Raw genomic sequence first — 14,340 nt, forward strand, 5'->3', positions numbered from 1 at the left:
AACAACATTCAATTATAAATTCAATATGCATTCAAATGTCTATTACCTGTTGCTCAAGCCATTTTTATAGCTGTGGGGGCCTGCAATTGTCCACATTGGCACACTTGGAGGAGTGTGATGGTTAGCAGTTGTATCATTAATATCATTGACAACATGGCAGAGACAATGTGTGGTGTAAGCTTCAGTGGCCTTACGAGAGCCCTGACACTTATTTAATTGCCAATTAAGCACGGGACGAGACCACTATGTAGACTTGGGTGGTCATATCCAGTTTGCAGTCTATAATGATTCTGAGGTTTCTGTATTGTGAGCAAGGAATGGGGGTGGGTCCACGATCTGTGGGTCACTAACTGGAGGCCCACTGCAAGGTGTCTTTCCCAAAGACAATCAATTCAGTTTTGTTCAAGTTCAGTTTGAGGCAGTTGGATTTCATCCAGGTGGTCACTTCGATTGTGCATGTGGTGAACTTTTTTCTTGTGTTTTTATTAGAGGGACAGTATTGGATGCATCTCATTGTCGTATGCGGGGAATTTATGTTGTGAGCCCATACGTAGTTACCCAGAGGAGTCATGTAGATGTTGAAGAGCGTCAGGCTGAGCGAGAAGCCCTGAGGAACTCTGCAGATTAGTTATCATGCTTCAGAATAGTAAGGGAAAGCATGTTGACAGTTTGGGTTCTCAGGGTGAGGAATGATCAGATCCATTTTAGGGCATGTCCTTGGCTGCCTGATTCATGGAGTCTCCAGAATAGAATGGGATAGAAGACAGTGTTGAAGGATGCTGATAGCTGCTGAGGGCTGTGGTATCCCCCTTGTTGAGGATCATCCGGATGTCATCCTTTGCTGCCATTAGGACAGGTTCTGTGCTGTGGTCTAAATCCTGATATTCTTGTGTCGAGAAGCTGGTGTTTGGGGAGGTGATCAGAGAGGCCACTCTCTACTACTTTAAAGGATTGACATATTGTACATCAATAGTTAGTACACATTTTTTTTTTTACATTAGATGAGCTTAGTACACATTTTATACATTAGATGAGCTATGATTATTCATTTTGCTTTTAATGCAAAAGTAAATCCTGGATTGGTGAATTGCTAACTATTAGAAAGAAGTTACCACCACATGCCAGAATTATTTTCAGTTATAAATAACACTCATTATCAATAAGCATTACTCCATTTATCATGTGATCTCAGAGGTTTTCTGTATCTACTGCCAGCACAGATTAATAAGATGTTTGCTTTAGAATTCCTGTGAACTGGTACAGGAAAAAAACAAGGTTGAGCACTTTATGCACTTTAGGTTTAGTTTTTTTTGGGCATGGCATAGACATAGACAAAGTGCTTATTTGCATATCATTGGTCTGTGTCTCAGTGAGTGAAACAAAATAAAATTGATTTCTCTCAGTGTAAATATACAATGTTGTCTGAGAATTCCTTTCACTACTTATTTTTCAGAAATCTTACAACAGTCATGGAAATAGTGCATGTCTTCACGGCATTGAAGATAATTCTCTGGACATGGCTATATTTGTCTCACTATCCGTGATACTCTGACATAAATGATAGTATAATCAGTGGTTTAATAGTGGAGATGAATGTTGATGGGAGTTGGGAACTTTGGAAAGTGTATATACATGATGGTTGTAAATAGTGGTATATCATATAAATGGACTCAGGGTGTATGCGATAATAAGTGGCATAATAGAGAAAATCATGAAGATAGGCTTAGATGCCGCTTCAAATATCAGCGAGTATAATGGATATAAGATTGTAAAATAAATGTATAGAGGACTCCGGGTGTACAGGACAATAAGTGGCACAATAGAGATAAATATTGAGACAGGTTCAGATGCCACTTTAAATATCAGCTAGTAGTATGGGCTGTGGAGTGTGCATTGTGCATTTAATGATTTATTTTGAGAAATGTCCACTTGAAGAATTTTCTGAATGAAAAGAAGATGAAAAAGTAACAATCTTCATATATTAATAAAGGACTGGACTCAGTCATAAAAAGAAGCTTGCATTGGAATTGGATCATTTACGGACTTCAATATTTAATTGTTAACATTTTGATGATATTGGCGCTCCTTCTGTATGTTTTTTGTTAATATAATCAGTGGTTAATTTGTAGAAAAATAGGTGCCAGGGCCTAAGCTGTTTCTCATGAGACTACTGTCACTTGCACCACCCACTGCCTCTGCCAGCTCTACCAAATGGCATCATACCCTTTCAGTTGTGACCAATCCTGGTCACACAAAGTTGTAAGAACATCTTAGATTCACTTGTATTATATTTGTTTTACTGTACATCAAATTGATAAATGCTCTGCCAATGTATCTGTGCTCAGAAATAGGCAGCGCCACCTTGTGCTGAACTGTCACAAACAGGTGCCGATGTTAAGAATTAAGGGGCCCATTATGATGTCAGTGGGACTGACACCAACAGCACGTCGGTGTCTGTCCCACGTCATCTTAAGCAGCAGTCAGATCGCCACATTACAATGCGGTTGGTCCGACAGCATGTGTGAGGAACGGTATTCACTCAAAATATCGAGTTTTTAATATCGATTTACATTAATATCGAATTAAAAATATAGAATGGACACAATATCGAATGGACAGAATATAGACTGCAAAAATATCGAATAGAATAGCATTAATATCGAATTCAAAATATAGAATGGACAAAATATCGAATGGACAGAATATAGACAACAAAAATAAAGAATGGACAGAATATAGGCAACAAAAATATCGAATTTGAGGTAAGTAAGTTAATATTATTTTTTTTAAATATCTAATTTTTTAAAGTGTTTTTTATGTTAGTATATGTGTGAAAAGTGAATATTTATTTTATAATTTATTGTAATTCATTAATTTTATGGTATTTAATTTTTGCGTAATATAATTCTGTAGCGGGTTGTGGGTTTATAGTGGAATAGGGTGGGAAGTAATATAAATATAATGAATTAAATATGTTAATGTATTTATTGGTATTTATTTTGAATTAATTGTTAATTAATTATTATTGGGTAATTAATTAAACTATAATTGGTAAATAATTTTAATTAATTGATTAATTGATAATTATGGTAATTTTATTAATTTATTTTCTGTAGCGGGTTGTGGGTTTATAGAGGAATAGGGTGGGAAGTAATTTAATTATAACTAATTAAATTTCTAAATGTATTTATTGGTATTTATTTTGAATTAATTGATATTAAAATATTTAATTGGTAATTAAATAAAATATAATTGGTAATTTCTTTTAATTAATTGATTAATTGATAATTATGTTAAATGAATTAATTTATTTTCTGTTGCGGGTTGTGGGTTGGTAGAGGAATAGGGTGGGAAGTAATTTAATTGTAATTAATTAAATATTTTAATTTATTTATTGGTTTTGTATTGTTGTAATTTTTTAATTATTTTTAATTGTTAATTAATTAATTGTTAATTGGTAAATAATTTGTATTAATAGGTAAATATTTTTAATAATTATTTTTTATTTGTATTTTTAATTAATTACTATATTATATAACATTGTTAATTACTTTTAATTAATTTGTAATTGTTATCAATATTTAATTTATTTGTATTCCTATATGAAGTATTTACTTTCCCTACTGTTGCACTCTCTGGAGTGTGAATAGTAATTTTTATCCCTACGCTATCCAAAGCTTTCCCTACTGTTGCACTCACTGGAGTGGGAATAGTAAATTTTATGCCTACGCTGTCCAACGCTTTCCCTACTGTTGCACTCTCTGGAGTGGGAATAGTAATTTTTACCCCTACGCTATCCAACGCTTTCCTTACTGTTGCACTCTCTGGAGTGGGAATAGTAATTTTTCCCCCTACGCTATCCAACGCTTTCCCTACTGTTGCACTCACTGGAGTGGGAATAGTAATTTTTACCTCTACGCTATCCAACGCATTCCCTACTGTTGCACTCACTGGAGTGGGAATAGTAATTTTTACCTCTACGCTATCCAATGCTTTCCCTACTGTTGCACTCACTGGAGTGGGAATAGTAATTTTTATGCCTACGCTATCCAATGCTTTCCCTACTGTTACCCTCTCTGGAGTGGAAATAGTAATTTTACCCCTAGGCTATCCAACGCTTTTCCTACTGTTGCACTCACTGGAGTGGGAATAGTAATTTTTACCTCTACGCTATCCAATGCTTTCCCTACTGTTGCACCCTCTGGAGTGGGAATAGTAATTTTTACTCCTACGCTATCCAACACTTTCCCTACTGTTGCACTCTGTGGAGTGGGAATAGTAATTTTTACTACTGCGCTATCCAACGCTTTCCCTACTGTTGTACTCTCTGGAGTGGGAATAGTCATTTTTGCCCCTACGCTATCCAACGCTTTCCCTACTGTTGCACTCACTGGAGTGGAAATAGTAATTTTTAGCTCTACGCTATCCAACGCTTTCCCTACTGTTGCACTCACTGGAGTGGGAATAGTAATTTTTACCCCCACGCTATCCAACACTTTCCCTACTGTTGCACTCTCTGGAGTGGGAATAGTAATTTTTACCCTACCACTATCCAACGCTTTCCCTACTGTTGCACTCACTGGAGTGGAAATAGTCATTTTTACTGCTACTCTATCCAATGTTTTCCCTACTGTTGCACTCTCTGGAGTGGGAATAGTAATTTTTACTCCTACGCTATCCAACACTTTACCTACTGTTGCACTCTGTGGAGTGGGAATAGTAATTTTTAGTACTGCGCTATCCAACGCTTTCCCTACTGTTGTATCTCTGGAGTGGGAATAGTAATTTTTACCCCTACGCTATCCAATGCTTTCCCTACTGTTGCACTCACTGGAGTGGAAATAGTCATTTTTATCTCTACGCTATCCAACGCTTTCCCTACTGTTGCACTCTCTGGAGTGGGAATAGTAATTTTCACCCTACCGCTATCCAACGCTTTCCCTACTGTTGCAACCACTGGAGTGGGAATAGTAATCTTTACTGCTACGCTATCCAATTTTTTCTCTACTGTTGCACTCACTGGAGTGGTAATAGTAAATGTAACCCTTTCGCTATCCTATGGTAAAAATATTGTATACTTTGTAATAATATTATGTTTATATATATATATATATATATATATATATATATATATATATATATATATATATATATATATTTATATGTATTAAAAAATGTAATTGTTTTTTTTAAGTTACATTAATTATTTATTAATTTTAAGGTTATTTAAGTATGTTTAAGTTAATTATATTTATTATTTCATTAATTTTCGATTGCTTTTAATACTTTTTAAAAGTTCGATATTTTGACTAACTATATTTTTTACAACATTATTTTTGATTCAATATTTTTGTACTTACCTGTTTGGAGATAGGGAGTCGATATTTTTGCATTCTATATTTTTAACTCGATATTTTGGTAAGTCTATATTTTTGTCATTGATATTCTTTCAGTTATCCGTGAGGAACTGATCGCTGCAGTTCTGACGGGCTCAAGGAGTCTGTCAGCCCTGCAGTCAGAATGTAATCCCTACAATGAGGGTGCAGGAGGGATTACAATGTCCCTTTCCAACGCCCTTTCAATGGCGGTCTGACTGCCATTGAAGGCTGTCAGAAACGGACTTTGGGGGCCCCTAGCCGGGCCCCAACCCTCCGTGGTTCCGTTATGAGACCAGGGGGGCACCATAGGTGCCCCCAAAAACATCTATGCCCCATGCCACAGGGTGCAGGGATGTTTAAAAATATGCCTTTTGGCATTGGGGCTTGTGCTGCTGGCCTTTTTTTGGCTGCAGCACAAGCCTCAATGCAAAAAGGCATGTTTCTGATTGCCTCCACGGCACTAGAATACTAATTAGGTGGTCAGGACTTCCAACTACTTGTCAGACAGTCCCTTTACTGCATCGATGCCGGTCGGACACTCGTCCGACTGGCATCGTAATTAGGGCCTAAGTGCTGTTGCTGAACACCGGAAACCACTGGCACAAATTATGCACGTATCATACACCAATGGTCGATATTGTGTGTCACCGAAAGTCACAACTTTGCACATTGACTGGAAAATGAGTATTGATGGGAAATGGTCAGTATTAAAATGATGTGTTTCTATTGCATAATTATTTAATTTTAGAGTGCTCTGGTGTTTGTTGTACCAGGCAAAACAGTGGTGCAAGAGAAACAAAAACAAAAATACTCATTTGTGGCTGCTTGCTGGAACAACGCTACCCATATTATCTAATCAGGTGCGATTATTCATGATTTTGTGGAGATTTAATGCTGATTGTGGGATTGTTTTTTTACAATGATATATGAGAAATTAATTGCCCTTTTTTATCAATGTAACATGTATTTAGGGCAATGTGTTAAAACAACAGTAGTGCATTTCATGATTGTTTTGTTTGACATTTACTAACATGAGCACACTGTCAGATTGCATGAAAGAACACATAAATGTGAGACATGAAATATTCAAATGGCCATCCTCAATCCAATCTGGAGAAGATTTGGGTGTTTGCTATGCTTATTACAATATAAAAACCCTGTGCAAAGTCTATCACTGAGTCACCAATTAGTTGTGAGCATATATTACCTAAAATGCCTTTTAGGCATTCATCCCAGACACTGCTGATTCAGGAACCAGCCTTTCCTCCAGGAGCCCTAGGAGCCCTATAATGTACCAAAATGCCAAACCTCCTCACTCCCTAAGAACACTTCCTACTCATCACTGCTCAAGCTGCCTCATCTCCTGCTTCTTGTTCTTTGTCTTCACCATCTAGTTCAGAAACCAGTCTCAATCAAAAGGTGTACATTAAGGATTCAGGGCCTCATTTAGAGTGTGATTGATGGAATACTCTATCACATATGTTGCCGGTGTCCTGTCCTTCATTTATTACATGTGCTTTGTAGCATACAGCACTTGTAATACGGCAGACGGGATATCTGTCATGTTTTGGCAGAGAATCTATTCTGTCAACCTCTAAATAAGGCCATACATACACCTTCTACGGCCACCTTAACCCCACCAGGACCCTACCAAAACTTTGTGAACAGGGGACCATTCTAATATCACCTTTTGTGCGCTCTCTAGCAAAGTATTTCTGTATTGATACTGAGTGGATTTATGCACAGGTCCACTTCGATATGTATTATTTGCAATCACTATAGAATAGGGGTAAAAGCACAGGCACATGGATCAGTAAAGTATGAGATGTTGACACAGGAGCAAAATGTAGTTTCCTGACAGCGCTGTTCCTTTTTGAAGATATTACTTTGAATCATGATGCCCATGTTGACTAAAGATCATAAGGTTTGTCAATCATAGTGATTAGCGTGGGATCAAAGAAAACTTGTATGGGCGGGGTACATTCCCCAAAAATATTCCTATTGGGCGTGCATCGAGTTCCTCAGGGCTGATCAGTGGTTTCAATGTGAAGTTTTGCAGGATGGTGGTCAAGTAGATGAACAGATCCATGGTTGCCAGATTTTCTCCAGGGCAAATGCGTTTACCTGCAGTGAAATAAATAAAGTGTAAAGCATTAGGCATCCCATATCTTACTATAATGAAATGAAAATTAAATTTTTAGCGTGCTCTACAACTCAAGGGTTTCTTTGCGCTAAAGCTCTGGGAGACAGGTCACAAATCTATGCAGAAATAAGCTTGGCCATTTGTCATTTAAGGACAAAACTTGGTCTAATGACTACACTAACCTTAAAAGAGAGTGTGAGGCATTATTTGTGACAGCACAGTAGTTAAGTAACTCAGTGTTTTGGGATTTTTCAGGTGTATATGGCTGGAAAATAACATCTTCCACATGGGTATGACATTCTATACCTATTTTACATCACAGTGTATAGACTTAACCCAAAAAATTAAGGAGATGGGTTTAAGATTGCTCAATGAATTAAAGCCCTCTTGCAGACATTTATTGTGAGTTACAAGTCACAGAAGAAGATGGACAAAGCCTAGTTCTTCTCCCACAATGTCATGAAACTTTGCTCTGAGGAAGGTGGAAGAAGATTCCTGACTTCAACTAAAGCAAAGTTTAGCCCACTCTGCCGACTGAAGGTGACAATTTTCTGAAGAAGGATATCCTGCCTGCAAACAAAGGGATAGATTAGGAGTTCCCCCTCTTGTTATGCATGTTGTCTTATCATGAAATAAAGCTGTAAATAATTTAACCTAAATTGCCTATAATTCTAAGGTTGGAGTCCACTGATCTCAATTATTGCCCACTTAGATTATTTTTGAAGGGCAGGTAGTATACAGAGAGCTAGGTACATACAGAACAGCACTAGGATTGATTGTGACAAATAAGATAATCACCAATTTTATCTAACTGGAATTTGTAGAGCTCATACACAAACTTCATCCTCTACAGCAGTAAAAGATAACTTTGAGATGATCAAATTTTGAAATAACAGCTGAAAATGGATAATACATAAATGTTAATGTCGCACGTCTACTGTAAAATTTATTGTGAAACTTATCTTCTTGTTCTTCATTTTGCTTTTCCAAAATCAACTCAACTCATCACTTCAAGCAAGATATCTAAGGTATTCAATGTAAGATCATAGGAGGTGGATTAAATCAGCAATGGCTCCACATGAATGAAAATACTGCAACTTCTGAAAAACTCAGCAGATGATGAAACCATGCTACAGAAAACACATGCAATTGATTCTGATAGAATTAAATAAAAAACAAAAAATGGGATTGGTTTCACCAAGACTCACATACTTTTTTATTGAAGTAAGTGATGAGGGATAACTATATTATTCTATAAAAATTAAGAGTTACCATTACGCAGACGCTACACGTTTCAGAAGGTAGACATATGATTCTAAAGAGCGAGATTTGAGGAATGCAAGCTGCTCTGAGACACTATTATGAACCCTGCTCAAAATCCAACAGCTTTGTCTGATAAAACAATATGCCTTCTTAACAGTTCATGCAGAAAATCTGATAATTTAGGTCTAATTCAATTCAATTAAATTCTTCTTAATTTGATCTTAGTAAAAAATCATAAAAACACGAGATAAAAATAATAAAATAAAATACACACACAAAAATACTTTATCACAGCATTAAAATCTCATTATAGTACAATAGATAGTTCAAAAATCCAATACAATTCATAATCCAATAAACAGCTTAAATGGCCTTTTATCTACTCCCCATTGATTTTCGACTTTGGATGGTCATCTTAAGAAAGCAACATACATTAAAACGGATTTCAGGACTTTTTTACACTGGAGATAAGTTAATGCCACCCTACATTGTCGAAAAGCAAGTTTAATTAAAAAAGGTTTAAGGCATGATTAAAAGAACTTACAGTTAAACCCACAAAAGAATATAAAGTGCAATAAAGACTCTTCTGACTTATATTCACATGGATGGGGTGGTACTGTACTCTAAATACCTTCTGATCCATAACAACATGCTAGGCACTAGACGATCCCTGATCTAAATCTAAATAAAAGGGACCTTTCCCATTGGGTTAGATCTAATGTTGAATACAAAGCCATGTGTATGTATTGGCATTTATATAGCGCACTACTTACCCGTAGGGTCCCAAGGCGCTTCGACCGCTGCGAAACCCTTCCTGGCTTCCCTGAGAGATGGTCCCTTAATGGGTATCTCCAGGGTGAGACCAGGCATCCCCGGCGGTCTGGTGGGGCCGTTAGTGAAGATGAGGCAAGCTAATGCCCAGAGTTGCAGAGTGTGATCGCTGATCAGAGTGGGCACCGAGGCGAGAGAATTATCGAGTCCGCTGACCCTGGTCCAGAGACCTGCCGCGCCGGGAATCGAACCCTGGTCCCGGGCCGTCCTCTGCTCTCGGGTCTGCCGCCTCTAACCAGTGAGCCACACTACTTCACTTACCAGTGAGCCACACTACTTCACTTGTCACATGTTGCAGAGATGGTACAGTAATAGCAAATAGTATGCTTACTAGCAGTCTCCAGAATTCTCATCGTAGTAGCATACTCTAAAAATCTATGCTTAACAATTTTTTTTAGCAGTTTTAGTATTCAAATAAGGGGCGCTAAACAATTTGGGAAGGCCAATATTGCCCAAAGTTATGCAAACATATCTCAACCAAGGTATAGCAGAGCCCCTATCCAACTTCAGGTAGTCTTCAATAACTGCCATATTAAAGCTTGTCTCCTTATTACTCCATACATGAATAAATGAATGAATGAATGAATTTAGATTCATATAACACATGGCTACCCAGAGGCCTCCCAGTGCTGTGGACTAATGCAAATGGATATCAAACAGAGAGCTTAGAAAGAGTCCTTTGAGAGGCAGGTCTTTAAAAGTTTCCAGAATGACAATATATTTGGCTCCTTCCGTAGATTTAGAGGAAGGGTATTTCAGAGATTAGAGGCATTGAAAGAGAAAGAGTGTCTGCCCCATCTTGATCTTCATATTTTGGAAGAGACGGCGAGGAAGCAAGAGCTGGAACGGAGGTTCCGTGAGGGATGGTAGGGAGTGATGAGGGAATGAGTAATGTCGGTGCCCTTCCTCCAAAAGGCCTTGTGAGCCAAGCACATGGCTTTGAATGGTATTCTTGCCCTAACAGGGAGCCAATGAAGGCTCCTTAAAGCAGGTTTGGCAGATTGCCTGCGAGGGATCTGGAGGAGCAAGCGGGCCGCACAGTTCTGAATCACCTGAAGCTTATGTAAAGTAAAATGAGGGAATCCTAGGTATAGGGGATTACCATAATCCAGACGAGAGAGATTAAGAGCTTCAACCATAATCCTTCTCGCCTGGGGGGGGGGGAGAGAAGGGGAAGGATCTTCCGCAACAACCTCCATAAGCAGTAACAGGTAGCTGAGAGCTTAGTAGCCTGGAAATAATTAAGACTGAGAGCACTATAAAGCCACATCCCCAGGCTCTTGATCTGAGCTTTTGGGTCTGGGGCAGGGCCAAGGCAGTCCGGCCAGAGGAGAGCAGGGTTGAAGGAGGGGGAGTTGCTGAGGAGCATTAGTTCCGTCTTATCCTCATTGAGCTTGAGGCATGAGAGTTCCATCCATTTGGCTACTGCCTCTAGGGATGGACCCAGGGGGCTAGATGACCTCTCGGATGGTTTAATGCCACCACGAGCTGAGTGTCATCTGCGTAGGTAATGATCTTTATGCCAAAAGGATGGACAATCTCAGCCAAGGTTCTCATATAGATGTTAAATAATACACTGACCCATAACAAAAGTGGAGCTAATTTAAAGTGATCTATTATATATTCTAGGTTTAGTTTGGAGTGTGAGATTAAATTGACACTTGAGGGGGTTTAGATTTAAGAATTTCCTATAGATTCCTTTCTCTTCCACCTGCATGGGAGCAGCAGTATGGAACCCCCAAACCCTGGCTGCATAGGTGTCTGTATATATATATATTGCATCTGGTAAATTTTAAGAAAAGGGGAAATAGTAGACCTACCATTCCTCTTGGCTAGATTCAAAAGGGAACCCGCTTCCCTCCCAAGTTTCTGTCAATCAGTGTTTACTTGAATCTGCCAGGAATGGCTTTTATCAAAACTCAGCCCTAGATAACAAAACCTGATAACTGCACTCATCTGCTTATCACCCAAATTAGGTACTGGCAAAACGTTCCTACCCAGGCATTACGTCATAATATGTGGCTTCTCAAAATTGGTTTTCATATGTAGGGTTTGAACAAAAGATTCTACCACATTACAAAGGGCATAGAGGGTTCTAGCCAACAACACAGCGATGTCGGCATACAATAAAGCTTAACTTAAGTAATTCTCTTCCTGAACCCAAGCTCACTGTCAGAGAGGAGTACTCTTGTGCAAGGCAAGCATTCTTTAGAAAGACAAAAACTCAATAGCTCAACAGAACAATGGGTATACTAGTTGTATGGAGATTAAAAAACACTCCAGTAGCACAAGACTAATCGCTGTACTTTTCTATTCTAAGTTGAATTGACTTTGTATGACTAACCAGCACATCACTTAACAGTATATTTATACATTAAAGTTAAAAATGTTGTTCATTCAGGTCATGCCCCTTTGATGGTCAATTATCCATGTGGTTTGGGGCAGACCACGTTTTCCGGGCTTGAACACAATCAAATTCAAAACGGAATAAGACTTTATGACAAAAAGAAAATAAAGAAGGTGTGCACGCTGTCAAACGCCTCCTTTTTGCCTTTGATGATCAAGACATATCTTGTTCTTCTATTGTACTGAGACAAGACTATATCTTTTAAGAAAATTAGGCTTTTGTACAAATATTCTCTCACAATGAAAACCTTATGAACACTTCTGTGGAAAGTGTAGCATCTATGACGTGGTTTGCAGATCCAAATATTTGATCTGTCTCCCTGGGCACTGTTAACTCTGAGTATCCAGCTGTTTTCAAACAATAAAGATGCTGAGTAACCTTCTTGGATATTTTACTTCTGTTCATTCATCCATATCTTTTCATAATAGATGTTGTATTCACATCAATCTTATAAGCATTAAATCATTCTATGCTTATATCATGTTCTGTGTATTACACATTAATACATGTTCTGCTGTCCCAATGCATTTCCTCACCACGCGCCTTTGTCAAGGGGTAAATCTGTGAAAATAACAATACTAGGTTCATGCCTATTGTTCCTGTATGCATTATATTGTCACCTATCTAATGCTTTAATGCGCTTCTAAACGTTAACTGTTTCTCAAATTGTCATGGACTATAGTTTAGAACTTTGCTCTTACCTCTTCAAAAAAATGAGAAAGTGCTGCTATACCTGCGTATTTCGTGATGGATGAAAATTAACTAGTGTGCTAAGTATCCTTAGGTTGCTAGTGCGTTCTAGATACTGTGGTCTATTTATCAAAATGTGTTCGGCACATCGTATAAATAAGTAAACACCGATGTGAGGATCATGCTCCTGTGTCAATTATCGGAAAACCTTGCAACTATCTTTATGCTGTAGGTATATCTTGTAGTGGCCTGGTTGTTGTGCCTCTGCTCGTAACAATCTGCCGCTTAAAGTGCGCTCGATGTTGGAACGCTGCTTACCGATCTGGCGTTCTCTGACCGTTACCGGGTTTCACTTCCTGGTGCGTGCTGAGATTTCTGCTTGAGCGTCTATGCGCGCTGGCATTGAGGTCTGGTTATGGAAATATAATGCTTACAGGAACAATAGGCTTCAACCTAGTATTGTTATTTTCACAGATTTACCCCTTGACAAAGGCGTGTGGCGCCGAAATGCATTGGGACAGCAGAACATGTATTAATGTGTAATACACAGAACACGATATAAGCATAGAATGATTTAATGCGTAGAAGATTGATGTGAATACAACATCTGTTATGAAAAGATATGGATGAATAAACAGAAGTAAAATATCCAAGAAGGTTGCTCAGCATCTTTATTGTTTGAAAACAGCTGGATACTCAGAATTAACAGTGCCCAGGGAGACAGACCAAGGATTTGGATCTGCAAACCACGTCTTAATTTCTACTCACACTCCAGAGTGGGGAGTGATACCCGGGAGCACCACATATAGAAACTAATTCGCAATATCAAAACACGCAGTGCACGACCACCATACATTGGGAAAGTGTAGCATCCTCATCACCAAGGGTAATTTTTAAATGGTATGCAAAGCTATGTTGATAGTGTAGATATTTGTTGCTAAAAAACAGGAACTTCATAAAATGAACATGCTAAATATCAGCTTAAAGAGTACAGAGAAGGACATTTAATCAGAGATATGAGTAGTGAACTGATTAACCAATTAGAGTTGCTGGAAAACATAAAATCTATACCAAGAAAGGAGAATTTGCTGCAGGCTTTTTTCAATTATAAATATTTCACAATGTAAGAAAGATTTTCTGGAACTGTATTGGCCAAATTTACCGGCATTTGACCTGGAGAGAGCAGAACAGTTCCATATCTACTGTTCCTCGCACCCCCTGTGCTAGTACACTCAAGGCAGGTAAGGATGTGTATGTGATGTCTTGCCCTGACTTTCTACTGGAAGAGTATTCTTCCAGAAGGAAATATTATGTATAGATTTAGTTGAAAACTTTTCCAAATTCTTATGTGTACTATGTGTTAAAGCACATAAAAGTTGAAAAAGTGTAGAGAAAAGAAGGCTTTTCTTCAACGTTACACCTGGCTCGAGGATGCATATATCTTTGGCACAAAGCCCTGTCCTTCTATTTCAAAATATAGGGTTTTGCATCATAATCCAAGAGTAGTTGCATATTTATCATTATACACTACCCATGGTACCCTCCATAGACACAAGAGACTTATTTACAAGCCCCTTACGCTGGCCTTATGTCATTTTTAACATAGGAAAAAGTGACGCACCAGCGGC

At 38.2% G+C, this 14,340-nt stretch overlaps 1 protein-coding gene across 1 annotated transcript in view; it reads right to left on the reverse strand.

Annotated features, from left to right (window-relative positions):
• Positions 1–5,333: 5,333 nt before the first annotated feature.
• The window catches only part of LOC147690362 (cytochrome P450 2F2-like), a 382,599-nt gene continuing 373,592 nt past the window's right edge, over positions 5,334–14,340 (reverse strand). Inside the window, exon 11 of the mRNA XM_086938000.1 lies at positions 5,334–7,502. Within this exon, the coding sequence (XP_086794126.1) occupies positions 7,321–7,502 (182 nt within the window). The 3' untranslated portion in view covers positions 5,334–7,320. The remainder of the gene's footprint in view (positions 7,503–14,340) is intronic.

The sequence above is a fragment of the Lissotriton vulgaris genome, chromosome 9, assembly GCF_964263255.1.
Source record: "Lissotriton vulgaris chromosome 9, aLisVul1.2, whole genome shotgun sequence".
Lineage (NCBI taxonomy): Eukaryota > Metazoa > Chordata > Amphibia > Caudata > Salamandridae > Lissotriton > Lissotriton vulgaris.